The sequence below is a fragment of the Apaloderma vittatum genome, unplaced genomic scaffold (genome assembly GCF_000703405.1).
Source record: "Apaloderma vittatum isolate BGI_N311 unplaced genomic scaffold, ASM70340v1 scaffold1062, whole genome shotgun sequence".
NCBI lineage: Eukaryota > Metazoa > Chordata > Aves > Trogoniformes > Trogonidae > Apaloderma > Apaloderma vittatum.
In genome coordinates this window covers 81,037-97,823 of record NW_009705032.1, presented here as the reverse complement: position 1 = coordinate 97,823, position 16,787 = coordinate 81,037, and the positions used below count along the sequence as shown (strand labels likewise).

Sequence of the window (16,787 nt, the reverse complement as noted above, 5' to 3'; positions counted from 1 at the left end):
AAACTGGCAAGTAAAAATCACAAAGCAGAACTGGGTTTTTAGCTAAACCCGGGACGTGGTTATATAAGGCCTGCTGAAAGTCTTCAGAAAAGCCATGAATGGTATTTATTTTGGCCGTTTAGTAAGAACTTGCTTTCAGAAGACTAAATCCTTTAGCTTGAGTTTTTCTTTACTCCATTCCATGAAAACATATTGTCTGGATTTCCATTTAGATTCACTGGAGTGATTTTAAGTTTTTCTTTGTTATCACAGCCATAGCTAACATGCTAAGAAGTAAAATACCATTTAAAAAAAAAGGTTTAGAAATATGTATTTAAACCTACAGCTCTTCTTTGGGCTGTTCAGAGCTTAACAGAAGTCAATATTGAAGGGTAAGGTGTATTTACAGTATTGAGAATGTGCGTAAATTTATTACGATATTTTCAAACTTTTTATTGTTAGGAAAAAATGTCTTAACAATGACAGAGAAATGCCACCAGTGGAAGATGTTCTAGTTCTTGCCTGGCATCCTGTGAAGGTGAAACACGAGATGTCACATAGGGAGTCAGGCTTTACTGAAGTCCATGTGCTACTTTCAGTCTCTTCTTCACAGGGTGGTGTGACAGAGTGTACTCCGTGTACTCCAGTGTAACCCTACAGTAAAGAAACAGATAAAACACTGATATATCTTAAACTGTTGGAACATACTGAGTTTGAACTGTAGACAGAGCTGCATGGAAACATCTGAGAGATGTGTGGTGTTTTCCAGTATGGTTTTCTGACTAGTATGTGGGGAGAGGAGATGAGAGGATTCAAGCAGGGAACAAGCTGGGAATAGAAGGTGGTGAGAATCAATACTAAACAGAAATTCTTAAGAGATACTCTCTGCTTTCCTTTTTCCCTTTTAATGGCTTTTCTCCCAACTTCTTTCAGATAGAAATTATTTTTCTGATGGTAATTTGCAACCTAATTCTTCAGTCTGTCTTTCACAGGAGGCAGGACCGCGTTGGTGAATCTAGCAGTGCTGTTTAATGTTGGGGAGAGCAATGCAATTGGTGGCAAGAGTAGAATGGAAAAATAAATAATACAAAGACGCTTGATGCTGGAGTTGTATTCTGTACTGTGTTAAAAATGTTCAAGTGTCCTCCTAATGAATGTTAAGGGAAAGGGATAGACTATGACTGCCTATAGAAATCTAGGTATGGGAAGTAGTTTCCTTTCAAAACTTTACAGACACTTGTCAAGGCTGTGTTAATGCTGTACCTTTGTGCAGTAGTGCTGTTACAGTCTGTCTCGGGTATATATCTATAGGATGAGTGGGAACTTACGATGCCCATATGGAAACTTATGATGTATTTGGGAGGATTGGGAACTTCGTCTGGCAAGGATGTTTCAAGATTCTTGTACTAATTAATTTTTTCTATTGCTCTCCCTTTTAAATAATTCAGATAGATATTTATTGCAACCAAACCATCTTTGAGTTGGGAATTACTTCACAGAATCATCTGTTGACTTGCATTTCTAACATCTCATGGTCAGGTTTTTTTCCAAACCATCTTTGAGTTGGGAATTACTTCACGGAATCATCTGTTGACTCGCATTTCTAACATCTCATGGTCAGGTTTTTTATTTCTTTGCCTTAAGCCTACAATGCATATGTTTGCACCTGTGTTGATTTTTCAAGATGGTCTTGAAAGAGTAGTCATCTTCACAGATTCAAGCCTTTGCTTTATTTCATCTTATTGTAACTGCTTTATTTTGCCTGCTCTTCTCAAGACATATGGTGTGTATGCTGCGAGTGCTTTAAAGCAAGTTTTTCCACATTCCTTGCTCTTCAGAGCTTCTGATACAGACTTTGTCACAGTTGGTTTCTTAAATATATTGTATTCCTGTATACAGTGGCAGGCTGTACTGATACATTTTATTGAGTAGTTTGTTTACAACCAGGAGTTTGTCTTTTGTGGAGAGTCTTGACTGGAAGTCTTCAGCTGGCACTCAGTTAGATGGTCTCTCTTAGAGTCATATAATACAGGAGAGAAAAAAAATGTACATGTTTACTACCCTTATGTTTGTAGATTTGACTTCTCTGTGCCAACAGTTTCTGGCCAGATCTTCATTTCATCACGCTTAGGACAGCTTTGATAGTTCTTTCAAAGAGTTATTCTCTTATTTCCTTTCTGTGTTCCTCAGACCTGTCTGGTTCATAATTTACAAAAGGAATATTCTTACAATCCCGTAATTTTTATGGAAGAACTAATTTTGTATTATTTTACAAGAGAGCTAATTTTTATAAGACAACAGACCTGTGTGCATATGCTTATGTATGTATGCACTATATGTATATATGCACTATATGTATATGTAATAGGTTTTTTAACATCTCGGCAATGACTTGGAGTATCCCAATAGAATATTTTGAGCTGAGAGGTGATTCTCCGCCTTTATTCTTGTGAGACCTCACCTCGAATACAGCATCCAGTTCTGGTGTCCCCATCATAAGGAGGACATAGATCTGTTGGAACGAGTCCAGAAGATGCCACAAAGATGAACCAGGGCCTGGAGCACTTCTGCTACGAGGACAGGGTGAGGGAGCTGGGATTGTTCATCCTGGGAAAGAGAAGACTCCAGGGGGACCTTATCACTGCCTTCCAGTACCTGAAGGGAACCTACAGGAAGGCTGGAGAGGGACGTTTTACAAGGATATCCAGCAATAGGACAAGGGAAAATGGATTTAAATTGAAGGAGAATAGATTTAGACTGAGTCTTAGGAAGGAATTTTTCAGTATGAGGGTGGTAAGACTCTGGGATAAATTACCCAGAGAAGCTGTGGATGCCCCCTCCCTGGAGGTGTTCAAGGCCAGGTTGGATGAGGCCTTGAGCAACCTGGTCCAGTTGCGAGGTGTCCCCGCCCATGGCAGGGGGGTTGGATTAGGTGATCTCTAACGTCTCTTCCAACCTAAGCCATCCTATCATTCTGTTTTCAGGCCGTAAGACTGATATATACCAGTAGCTTTTGTAACGTGCCAGTAGGGTCGTTGGGAACAGGGCTCGTGGCAGGTTTCCGTTGGAGTGGTTGGACTTGCTTTATTCGTTAACTCAACTGGAGCTGGGCTCACACTGGATGGGAGCCGCTGGAGACAACCTTTCTTCATAAAGCAAACACAGTTTCAGCTGCTTTTCTTGCTGTTGTCTCCGTTCCTTATCTGTCACGTGTTGTGAGTTATCACAGGTGGCCTTTATTAGGTGATAACCTTTTGCAGTCCGTATTATTTGAGAAAGTCTCTCAAAGATTTTATTACATAGTTTGAACTAACAGTGGAGATGTCAGTTCCCACATTGTGTTGTGTTGCAGATTCCTTAACTCCTTAATTCCTACTCAAGCAGAAGATTTAAAAACAAATTCTGTTGAAAGAGACTTCTGTCAGCTGACAGCAACAAAAGTCTTCCTCTGAATAGGAATGTTTGAATATTTTCTTTACTTGCTTTAGGTCAGCTTAGTGATATGTACCTAAGAAATTGATTTATTGTTCTAAATGGTGGATAAAAGCTGTTCTAAAGACTTGTTCTTAAAATTTTGGTCACTGGGTTTATAATTTATCAACTGTGACTTTAAAATGTTGACCCTACATTTTAAGGCATTGTATAAATGTAATAACATATTGCCTAGAATTAGAGATAGCCATAGAGCATGCTGTCAACATGTTGTTTTATTCTTCTAAAATAGATTAAGCAGGTTGTGATTAAAAGAATTTAAAATGTTTCATTCTGAGCTATTTGTAACTGTTTAAGTTCTGTGGGAGTCACTTTTACAGAAAACATGTGGTTATATATTGTAAACGATGGGGTTTATATTTTTTCTATATGCATCAATCTTTTGTGTTATGTTTCAAAGCAAATAGGAATAGACGAAGGTTTGCTTTTGATACAACGCAGTATTTAAAACTCTGGTGTTGCGTAAAGGGTATGTATTATTGAAAGACTTTAGCGTGGAGATTTTCTGTTTCCAGTATGAAGTTGCATTAGGGTGGTAAATAATCCCCATGAGGGTGGTAAATAATCCTCTTTGACATAACTTGTGTTCTGTGCTCCTTAGTTCATGAGGAACTAAGAACTGATTGTGGGCTGCCTGCCGGTCAGACAATTCTTTGTCTCTCTATGTGGGAAGAACATCTTTTGCTGGCACAAAATGGGATTATACCATTGCCAAGAGCCAGCTCCACCTTTGCCATTATATCATTGCCAGGAGTCAGCGACAGCTCCTTAATTATTGCTTTTGTCTGTATATACCTTGTGTGGAGAGCGTGTCCGTCCTTAGAATCATTCAGCGATGATCCTGTGACTTTTATAGGGTCTGTACTCAATGCTCACCACCAAGACATGCAAAGGTGATGTCTTTATATGTGTGTGTAAGGTTGTATCCATTATAGGTATATGTATATATATATATATTTGTGTCTGCATTATCTATATAGATGTATCCATTGTGTGTGTATATATATTTGTGCACCCACATGCATCTAAACTGGCACATTGAGAATGAAAGATAAATTCTTCTCTAACAGTTGTTGGCTTTGCATCGCTGACATGAGGTTGTGCTAGGGTCCTCAACAAAATATCCTTGGAAGTGCAACCAAAAAAGCATGCATAACAGACCACTGAAAATACATACACTAGTATGTTACTATTGCAGTTTCCTGCAAGTTGAGGCTACTTCTGTCTCAGCTGATTTTCTTCAGACGTGATGCAATAAATGCATAGAATGTGTAGAAATAATTTTATAGCAAAGAATGATATGAAATGTAGTGTCATTAAGGACATTTCATATGAAACAATACATTTGTTTTAAGATAACAGCATGTTAATGGTTTTATAGCACAAAATAACATAAAAAACTTTAGAGTTCAAGCTAAGTTTGTCAGTCTGCATTACTAAACACAAGACGTTTTTCCTTGCCAAGATCACCCAGTGAGCCCTGTGTAGCTTTTAAAAATTATCTGTAGTTTTCAGAGTATTTTGGATGCACAAATGTTAAGAAAATGTACTTAGGTAAATCAATACGTATTTTACCCTTTTTCTCTGGAAGGGTGTTGTTTAACTGCTAGTTTGAGATACCCATAAGGCAGAAGAGCTCTGCTGGCTGTCTCATAAACTGTTCTTAATGAGCATTATGTTATTTTCCCCTCTCTTTTTTCTAGGCTGTTCAATTAACCCCCAGACGATGGCTGAACCTGCAGGAGTACCAAAGCAAAAAAATAATGGCAGACCATGGGGTTACAGTTCAGAGATTCTTCGTAGCTGATTCTGCAAATGATGCCCTGGAGGCTGCTCAGAGATTAAGTAAGTTGACTGATAATGGGAGGAATCTGCTTCATGAGATAGTAATTTGGAGAATAAATTACTTTCTAATAAGTTGTACGCAATCTTCAAATTGATGCTTATTGAAAAGGTTTGATGTTTTATCCAGAGCATAAATACATGCTTAATTTCATATGAAAACAACGGTATATAACAGCAATATTTAGAACTTTATTTCTGAAGCATTTTACAGCGTGTAGCATGAAGTCTTTAATTAACATTATTTATGTAATTTCGAATAATTCAGAATTCAGGACAACATCATGAATGCCTGCTGAGGAAAATTATTAGTTGTTGTATATTTGATATAATTTAAGGAACTGGAGTAAGTGGATTTGTATAAAGAATTGTTGTTTTCAAAGAAAAATTTACTCTATTAAAAAGCAAAGGAAGAAAACCATTATGGACTCTCAGTTTAGAAGATATTCAGAACCCAGTTGGACACAGTCCACTTTAGCTCACTCTGTTTTGAGCTGCTGGTTTGGACTAGGCAATTGCCAGAAGTCCTTGCAACCTCAACTGTTCTGTCATTCTATGAAGAAATAAAATTATATACATGTGAATTTGTTCATGTATGTTTGTCCACGTGGAGCAAAAAAAAAAAATAGGTGGTCTGAGTGAGTTACCTGCTGGCACAAAATGACATGACAGTGGCTGGGAGAGAAGACCATGCTTCTGGAACATCATTTTTATTCTTTGACAACCTTCTTACTTTAGTGTGGTGACCATAAGATGATAATACGGGTCAGAAATTAATTCATGTAATACCTTTTCTCTCAAAAGGAAATGCATTGAAGTACGTTTGTCACCCAATTCTAAATGTGAAAGAAGTTTGCTGCTTTTTAAAGTTCATAAGGGTTTGCACAGCTTTCCTCTTTTCATTTAGCTTTTGTTAATAGTAATGTATCAGAGTTCAAAATGCCAGAGGACAAACATTATTTTAATCTAATAGGGAGTGGTTTTGTGCTTTACATAATGCACAAGCAACTTAGTTAAACGTATTTTGATTTTGCACACTGAAAAGTAAATTAACGCAACTTACTTGTATCAAAGATCTCATCAGACCTCAAGTAGCTGAATAGCCTTAGCATAGAGAATAATCAAAACCTTCTTATGACAAGCGATATATTTGAAAATATATTTGAAACAAACACATTAAATGCAACTGTTATGGTCATTTGGCACTGCCAAATGAAAAATGCTGACAGTAAGCCGAGCTCATAAAATTTGAGGGTATCCTTGTGTCTGGATTCCTGAGAAAATCAAAAAATGCTAACTGAAACTGTGTCAGGTTCTTGACAAATCTTACAGCACTTAAACTTTCCTCTTCATGATTGAACTCATAAATGGATTGATCTATCCAATAAGTATTACAATTCTCGATCTCTATAACTATTTGGAGAAATAAATGACTCCATTAAAGGCAATGAACCTCTTCTGTTTTATGATGCCAGATTTATTTTAAATAACCCATGTAGCTTGCTTTGGAAATCACAGAAATATTGGTCTATTAAAAAAAAAAATAGTTGAAATGTAAGTAAGCAGAAGTCAAAATCTAAGAGCTATTAGTTGCTAAAGAAACATCATCATGTAAATTGTATATATTTTAACAGAGTTGGCTTGTTAACACTTCAAAAATTAAGTCAGTGGTACCTTTCTTCATTTTATGTCATTACATTCAACCATGCTGTATTCCCAGCCATTAAAGAGTTGTGGTTTATAATGTGGAAACTATTTCACATTGAAAAGATTGACACTCCATTGATCCTCTAAATATGTAACAACATCCTTATAATTGTTGGGATAGTGTGCTGTTGTCATATTTCTAATGTGCACCTTGAAAACTGAGTATCAAGAACACAAATTTTGCTACCGTGGTTGTTGTCGTTCCCAGATTTCATCAGATTTGTCTTCTTTATGGGCCTTCAGTATCTCTGTCACGCAGGTTTATCTGCACAATTTCATATGGGCTGCTGTCTTCTGAATATGCAACCCCACAAAGTAAAAAGTTATGAGCAGACCTACAGGAGGCACAAAATATCATTCCCAAACCCAGTGGAGGCAGCTTTGGGATGCTCTTGATAGGCAGGTGTTCTGCGGTGAAAGGTGACAAAAGGAGAGACCAGTCACTCCTGCTCAAAAATCTGCTGGTTTATATACTGTGTGCTATATTGCAGCTGTCCTTAACTTTTGCTTCTGCAAACAGGAAAAGATACCAGCCAACATATTTTTAGGATAAAAATAGAATGAAGTTATCAAAACTTGAAAGTCAAAGGTTGAGTTTTTTTCTTGTAGAAGGAGGCTCTTTTTATAGACCTGTCATTGGGAATACAGAAGAAACAAATTTTCCTTGATAATCTTACAGCATTACATCACTCTCGTGGGTCTGTGTGTGTGATAAGGAGTACAGATGAAGAGATAGAAAATCCTGATGTAGAAGTCTTTACAAAGTCCGGTATCCACAAATTAATTCACATTTTCACTAAATACTACATGCTTGACAGAGCTGCCTTTACTGCTGCAGTGCCTGTGGTCAACAGTTTTGCTGTTATTGGATTTTGTAGTGGTGCAATGGGAAGAGATGGGGTTAGATAATTTTTGCTGCTGTCTTCACTTGTCAGGAAGGTGTTAATGAATGTGTTCTTAAAAGAGTTTGCCTTTATCTGGTATCAGCAATTTTGTTATAGTTTGCTCATTTTCTCTGTTGCTCTCTCTATTTTTATTAATATGTACACCGAATACACTGAATGCTAATTTTCTCAAAGATTTTTAAAATGTACCAACAGCACAAAAGGCAGTCTACAAGGAATTTTTAATGGAATTAAAGGTTTGTTTGATGGGTTTTTTCTTTTTTTTCTTCCAAGATAAGAATAGCAAATGCGAAGAAAATTAAAATGACATCACTAATATTGACTTCAAAAGAACTTGTACACAATAAGGAATACAGAATTAGGCCCCAAGGAATTCATTGCCTTCTACATGCTAAGCAATTTTCAGGTGTTACTCTTGTAGAGAAGGCGATATTTACAGAATACCAAGGAAGGCAGTCACAAACGGGTTTTTGTTTCAAGTTTAAAATTCCTAGGTTTTCAAGAGAGGAAAGAAAAAGGTGTTGTGCTCTTTTTCTACAACAGTGTGACATTGCTTGATCTGCCACCCAAAGAAACACAACCTGTAAATAAGTTCTTACAGTTCTCGTGCAGCTATTTAACAGAACGAAGTGAAATTGTTGGGAGCTGAGGTTTTGTCTGAAAATATAAGATCATCTGGCAGTTCTGCATTAAAGCGCAAGTCTTCTGATCTGATGCTTGCTTAATGGTAGACATTAAAGGCTTGTTTAGCCAGAGAAAGGATTTCGCTTCTTGCTGTTTCTTTTCCTCTTAGTGTAGCACAGATATACGGGGAAAAAAACCCCTTATATATGTGTACGTATACTCATGCTGTGAAGATGTGTGCATTTTCATTGCTTGTATTGGGCAGATACCCTGTTCTGTCATGTCAGGGTCTGTCATTGTCTCTGGCCTTCTCTGCCAGGGACACTTAAATCTGTTTCAGCTTGGCCTTTTTTCTTGATGTTCTGCCTGATGGAAAAGTTGTTAAGAGCAGCGTTGTTTTAAACTGGTAGGTGGACAAAAAGAGAGGGATTATAATTACACTGCAGGGTGTTACTGGGTACTGTCAGTTGGCTTTTGGAATCAGTAGAGAACATACAGGAGTGGCTGAAAATGCTGACAATCCTAAATGGATGCTGGAAGCTTGGCGTGCATTTCTTTTTCTGCCTTTTGACAAAAGCACGTGTGCTGCCTGTTGCCACTTGAAGTGCTTCATTACATTTAGGAGTCCGTCAGGTGCAGTGTTCAAATTCTAGCACAGAGAAATGCAATTCAACTGAGTGCAAGGCTTTTATTCACTCTTTTAAAAAAAAGTATAACAAAATATAGTCTTTGCATATCCTATTTCTTTTGCCTTATGCATGAGGGAACTTATAAAATTTGGCTTTAAACTGAAGACATGCTTTTTATATCAGGCTGGAGAGGTAAACATGTATTTTATAAAGAACAGAAGAAGTTTATTGAAGCCTCTTTCCATGAGGTCATTTACCTGTCACCTATTATTCACAGTTTTTTAGAATATTGGAATAGTTCTCAGTCATGTGATCACCAGTCTCCTTCCTTTCTCAGCTTGCTGTTTTTTTTTCCCTTGGCTATGTTTAATTTAGATGGAAGGCTGCATTTGCAGATGCTGCTTTAGATCCCTCCTAGATTGCCTCCTTCAGCTGTTCTGTGATTTCCTTATCTATTTCCATTGTATGGTTCGCTGTGTAGTAATAATTTTTCACCTGTGCATGATGAATTATTTCTCAAAGAAGCCTATATACTTAGTGGTTATAACTAGTTCTTTTTTAGAGCCCCTTGGACTATGCTTCTCTGCATATGTTGAAAAATCACGTGTTGCTGAAATAGTGTTCCGTGGAGCTGTATGTGAAGAACTTGCTCACTGTTAAGGAACAGCTCGCCCATTAGTCCTCTTATTTTCTCTGTCAGCTTTTATTAAAGTTCTTTTATACTTAAATTATGGCTTTCTGAAACTATCCTTTCAGGCAAAATAATGCTGTAAGTTATTTACTAATATGATTTTATTCTCAAATGGCTAAGTATTTAGAAAACAACTTTTTAAATTTAATAGAAAACGAGTGGCTCCTTTCAGGCAAAATAATGCTGTAAGTTATTGACTAATATGATTTTATTCTCAAATGGGTAAGTATTTAGAAAACAACCTTTTAAATTTAATAGAAAACGAGTGGTGGATGAGCTGTCTCTGGACCACGTTCAGCATTATTGAGCATGAGTATTTCTCTGCTCTGTTTAGCAGTTTTTCAGTTAATGGATTTTGCTTTGTCTTAGCAGTGAAATCTAAGACTAGAGGGAGTCTCCATTTCCTGTGGCTTCTCAATAATAGGATATACCAGTTAATACTCTGTTACTCCTGGTCTTCACAGGCACCTCTTGAATGCCTCCATTTCAAAGCTCCAGAAAATTTGCCGTCATCTCTAGTTTTAATCTTTCTGTCCCCTGTGCAATTTCCTATTGTATCTTAGAGCCCTTTTCCTCATTATAACCTTTTTTTTCCTTGTTTCTTTCCAGTGCTATCTTCCACCTTGTGAGTTCTCATTGAGAAAAGCCTCTTTCTCTTTTTTATGCTAAACAGTCAGTTAGAGCTTACCCTACTTAAAACAAATATTTAGCAGTTATGTCCTGCTAAAACCCACCATACCTTTTTTTATCTTGTTGAAGTGCTTTGCTTTGATAACTGTTTACTTGACATAACAGTCATAGAAATTCATGTTTCTATGTATGATCAGAAGCCAAGTAATGATTGCTGACAGTTCAAATAATATTTATTTTCTATATTTGTCCACTTTGAGATGATTTGATTTTTAAGAAAAAAATTCCAAATTTGTTTGGCCAATGATTTCAAAAATTGCACTAGTGTCTGTAAATGATGAAAGTAGTACATGAGAGTAAAAGTTAGGAAGGAAACACATTGTGTGTAACAGTTATTTAAAGTAATTTTTTGTGCGAGGCCTAATAATCATTACATTGGGGATCTAATTTATTTACCCCATCTACCAGATGAAAAATAAGTCACGGAAAATCAGAGGAAAGGTGTAAATGGGTTGTGTTTGCTGAAACCTGCTTTACTAAGGATATTGGTAGAAAGTCGTGGTGAATTTGCTGAGATACAGCAGTAGTGCAAAGCTGGAGCGTAGTACCCGTTTGATAGTAGCTCTTTTCATGGACTTTCATTTGCTCTCACATTCCTTTTAGGTGCTTTAAGTTAATCTGTCTTGGAAGGTAAGCCACACAAAGGCACAATCAAGGTGGAATTAGGGTTTCCATTTGAGAATCTCGTACACAAAGGCCGTTGGCACTGCTGGGCAGCGGGACCTTTCCCCTGGACAGGAGCCCTAAAACACGCTGCCTCCTCCTCTTTGTGTCCACCTTTTGTTTGGTTGGTTTCAAATCTTGTAATTCCGGCTTGTTCTCTCTCCCTCTTGCTTCCCTCCGTCCTCTGTGTTTCGTGCTAAGAAACTCTTTTGCAGAGGCTGCTGAAAAGCGGTGAAATTCTCAGCGCAGCAGTACCGAAGCAGTGCATTATTCCAGGTGAACCCTGCCAGGGGTCTCTCGCTTAGCTTTACTGCTTGCCTCCACATTTCCCCTCCTGAGCTTTACAGGGTTTTCCCACATAAGCCCCTGGCAGCTGTGGCAGCTGTCTGACACCACACGGGTTTGTTGGTAACGGCCACGTGTTGCATCCTGCGTGCCAGAGAAACAGGCAGAAGAACTTCCAGCTTCCCTAAGTGATTCTGAGTTTTGTTCTTTCTGAAACAAAATTAATAAAAGATTTGTCAAAGCTTTTCACTGGGTATTGTGTAGTTTCAAGTGGAACCTTTCTGTTTCGAGTGAAATTACGAATTGTTGCTTTTTTAATATCTTAGATATACAGATTCTTCGAAGGACCCTCTGTCTTGTGAGGAATTACAGAAACAGATAATTCCAAATGCATTGTTATGAAAAACAAATCTGATTTTTTTTTATTTGTTCCCTTTGTTAGAAAATTACATGCTGAGTGTAAATCAGTAAATGCAACCTTGAGATTGCTTACAGTAGTTGGATATTTTATAAGCATTCTTCGTCACCAAATGTCTTCATATTCAATAGATTTATAGTAATATGAGTAATGGCTGGGGGACTAACAAATCAAAATCTCATTTCAGATGTTTGACACTAATGTTGTGCTGACTTATTGTTCTCTGTGTTGGATTTCTGATCAAATTACCAAAATAGCTACTTGGAAACAACAATGCAAAGTAAAAAATACTCTTGAAATGGGGTACTGAATTTTATATTTAATGTGTGCCATGGAAAGTGGTCATTTACAAATTTCAGTTGTGTTTAAATATATTAGTGGATTTTTGTTTATAAAAGGAGGAGGTGACAGAAGCCATAGTTCTTGATTCAGGAGTTTTAACAGGTTGAAAAAATGTAAAATTTCACAAGGCAGGTGTAAGATGACTGCTGGTATTTATTCCAGACTTGTCACCCTGTATTTTATAGTTCTTTGAGGTAGTTTTGCAGCTGCAAAACAACAACCAGATGCGTAATTGAGAAGCAGCTGCATGAAATTTTCATTTTTTATGCATAAAATCAGAACTGTTAGACACGCCTTATGTATAAGGTATGAAACACTAAACAATGTTATTTTCTCTGCAGTACTAGCAGCTGTGTAAAGGAGAGGAATCACACCTTCTGCACTCTCTAGATGCCCGTCCGCTTCTAGATATTTGGGGGCTGATTACTGAAACCTAATTTCTTTTTCCTTTTTTTTTTTTGTTTTTCCTTGCTTGTTACTCTGGCTTGTGATGAAATGTGTGTGATAAAGCATATGATTTGGTTCTAATTTGTAAAACTCTGTTTTAAAAATCCATCTTTGACGCTAAACAGTCTATTTTTTTTTCCCCCAGATCACCTGTATTTATAGCTACTGTTTTTATCTGAATACCACAGTGTGTCTCCTTCTGGGAATGTCCCTTCCTGCTGGAAGATAAATGAGTTGTGCTGGATTTTGAGAATTCTACCATCACTGCCTGCATGGGTTTCAAGGCAGAACCGAATCCAAATTTTTCATTTGATGTAAAGGATAGCACTATTGAAAGAAATACCAGCTTGTTTGACCGATCATTTAGTTGGCGCTTGTATTTTAGCAAATTATATGGGATGAAGTATAAAATAATGGTTATTGTCCAGAAGCTGTGGGTCATTTTCACTTGAGAGTTCTTCTCTTATTTCCTGTGAAGCCTGATATATATATATTCATTTAAAAGAAATCTGTGTGTTGATAGTTAACTATAGCTTAGCACATTTTTGGTAACAAATACTGCAGAAATTGTCGATTTAACTTGTGATGGCTGCCAGCCTGTAGTTTTTCCTCCCTGGGCCTCATTACTACAGCTGTGTTGGTGGTATGATCTTTGGGGTGACTGCGATCCGAAGAATCGCGCTTCTTTTCTTTGTGTGGTATAAACCCTCAGCAGCAGACGTATTTTAGGTTATTCATTTTGAAGTAGTGTTTCTTAGTCAGAAACTTAACTTGAAGTGACAAAGCTGCTGAGGCTGCTGTTTCATGTGCAGAGAGCGCAAATAGGACATTAGCTCTGGTCACCACCTGATTGCCCTTAGATGTACGGAGACACCTTCTGTTTTGTAGCTGGGCCTTGGAGAATTGGCATGGTGAAGACCAGGTGGAACTGGGCTAGTCTGAGAGAGCGTAAAACTGGAAAACTTTACAAAGTGAAGTTTTGAGTAGTGGTAAGATCCTTCCAATTAAGAAATAAACTTAGGCTGAAGAAGAGCTCTTACTCAGAGGCTTGTTGTTAACAGAATTCTGAATTATTACTCCATCTTTTGCCATTTCTTTTGTTGAGTGTTTAAAACAACCGTTCTGTTTATTTCGCTGCTTTAATCCTGTCATAATTTCCCTAATCTCCACTAGCGTTCCGTGGGTGACACAAGGTACAGCAGGAAGGTGCTGTTCTTAAATAACTACTCCCTGTGTTTAATTCAATTGGGGAAGTTGCATTTTTTTTTTTAATCTGTCTATCGTTCCTGTTAAATTTGTTGTACCTCTTCTCTTTATGGAATAGGTGGTGGTTTAGGACAGGCTGTAATTGATGTGTAAGGGCATTAGTTTGTACGTTTGCTATAAAAGTACGTGATTTTGAACCAAGACAAAGATCTTCTCTCATGGCTGGCCTTTCAGCTGGTATAAAGCTCTGAGAACACACCCCTTATGGCCTCCATGCCATGATGCCCTTCCCCTGTTTCCCTCCCTTGGCTTCCTCCAGTCTATGAAGTAATCTTAACTGGTGTTTTGCAAAGGTTAGTGTGAATTGCAAGAGCTTGTTTGATTTTCAAAGATGGGAGCAGTTTACAAGCTGGTATTCTGAATACATCAGCGGTTGAGAATTATGATTGTAAGAGGCTGTGATTTATTAATTTTTTGGTGGATAATCTCTACCTAAAGTGCTAGAGCAGTTTTTGAAGTTGAGGATGTTCTGACATTTTGTTAATCTGCTACTTCATATTTAAGAAAGTGCTGGAAATTTAAAATATGTTTATCTACATTTCTTCAAATATTTGCAGTTTAAGAAAAGTGAAGTATTTCAATGCGCTTATGAATATGCAGTGTGTCTTTGTAACTCTGCTGGATTCAATTGGGAGATACCGCCTGACTTCCGGCATCACAGTGTATTTTAAATGAGGCTCCAACTCTTGAGAATGTCATCACAAGAAACATCTAGTGAGAATTATGTTCAGGTTAGTTCCAGAAGTTAGCTATGCTCTTATTTTAAGCGATTTTTGTTTTATTAAGAAAAAAGTGAAATTGACAGTTTTACCTATGTGTGATACAGTCTACCCTGTCCTACAGTTCGAGGCAGGTATTGTTTCTTCTGTCATTGGGAAGGAGAACATTTTTCTTGCGTCTGCCCTGGGCTTAGTCAGACTGCTCACCTGAGTAAGATAAATAGGGCCAAACTTCAGGCCGTAAATCTTAAATACATTTATTGTTCTAAATGCTTAGGAACAGCCCCAGGATTTTTGCAGAGCGAGGAAAGGCAGGCAGCCGTGCAAGCTTTACCGTATAAACAGTTAACAGTATGAAGTCACGGAGAAGTTTCACTGTTACTGCTTGGCCTCCTGCCAAGTCTTATCCCTCTATTCCTGCAGTTATTAATCTGTATATTTTAGTGCTGCCTTTCCTAATCTTCGTGTGTGTGAGTATTGTGCTCCGCTGAAGATTATTGTCATAATAATCCTGATACTGTGTTTGCATGTCCAATATGCCCTCTTGTTCTTGTTACCACAGATAAATCTTTACACAGGTTTCTTGTTTAGCTCGTTAAACATTCAGCATGGTTGATTTTCCTTTCCTTGTTGGCTTGTCCACATCTTGCCTTCAGTATAATACAGCTTTTGTTTTGGGTATGTTGTAGTAAAAGTGGAACAAGAGAGACTCGAGACTGATTACTGCATTTCTAACAGTCTTAGAAAAAAGTATTCTTACAAAATTTTTCCCTCTATAAATACAGGCTTACGTCTCATACCATAAAATATTCCACCATTTAAATATGGTGATCAATGTGTGCTATAAATAACTTGCTTATTTTTCTTTTGAGTGACATTCCTATTTGAAGTGCATATGCTGATAGTATTTACTTGTTTCTTTGATCCATAAGAAGCTAAGTTAGATACTTAAAGATGCTTTCGACTTAAAGATGCTTTCCTACTGAAAAGTTATTTTACAATTTTGAGATGAAGAAATTTCCTGCATTCTCATATTTCATGTTGTCGGTTTCCAGAATGAGACTTCTGGGTCTTTTGAGTTTATTCAGCTTTGTATCCGTTTTCACAATTTCAATGTTATGGGTTCCAATTTATGTCTGGTTTTTACAATGGGTTTTTGACATTTAGTATCCAGTAAATAGCGATATGTATACACTTCTGTAGCATTCCTTCCGAAAACTCTAGGCTGATGAAGAAGCAAAATAAACCAGTAAATTTAAGTACTAGACAGAGGTTTTTAAGGTTCAGGAGTAATTGAACAGGAGTTGCATATCACCGACGATGTCTTTATGTTGTGATACTTGTTAGTTGAGCAGAAAGGAGTGCAATTAGGGCAGTGAACAACAGGTAGGGCAGCGTTAATTATATATTCTCTCTTCTCTCTATGAATTTGTTTTAGCTATTTATATACCTCTTCTTTTGCATCTTATTAGACAAATTATACCACAAGAGGCTTTCTGAGAGTTAACTGTGACCATTGTTTACACAGATACAGTTTATACCATCTCAAATACAAGTTCTGAACTTGACCTAAATGTGACAAGGTTGGAATGGAAGAGGTGGTAGAAGCATGAACCAAACTGCATGCAAAAGTTTTACCTTTTAAAGAAAAATTGACTTGTTCTATATCTGACACTTAAATAAAACCTGGAACTATTTTCTGCAGCCTAGAGAAAAGTAATAACCTGTTATAGGATTCTTTTCAGCACTTACCTCTTCTAATTTGTAAACCAGGCAGACACAATTAAGTGACTGCACGGGAGCTGAGAAGTGGGTTTTCCAGTGTGATAAAGCAACTTGCTGACTTTAAGCTAATGAAATATTTACTGATTCTTAACAGTTGGCAGGATATCATCCTCTCTTTGAGGACTTATGGGAGGGGCCACTGGGATGATGTTGAGGTCACATGTTTGTCATTTCAGCAGCAGACTAGCTGAACCTACAAACTCTCAGCTAGACTGTGGTCGTAAAGCTGATGTACAGGTTTGGTCATCTGGCGTTGTCAAGTTTGACACAGATTTGATTCACAGTCCTCACCTGAAGCTCAGA

The 16,787-nt window shown here is 37.4% G+C and overlaps 1 protein-coding gene across 1 annotated transcript in view; it reads left to right on the top strand.

Annotated features, from left to right (window-relative positions):
* Positions 1-441: 441 nt before the first annotated feature.
* Positions 442-16,787, top strand: part of SUCLG2 (succinate-CoA ligase, GDP-forming, beta subunit) — a gene marked incomplete at both ends in the record, with an annotated part of 94,341 nt that continues 77,995 nt past the window's right edge. The window contains 2 exons of the mRNA XM_009865227.1: positions 442-517; positions 5,175-5,316. Coding sequence (XP_009863529.1) covers positions 442-517; positions 5,175-5,316 — 218 coding nt within the window. The remainder of the gene's footprint in view (positions 518-5,174; positions 5,317-16,787) is intronic.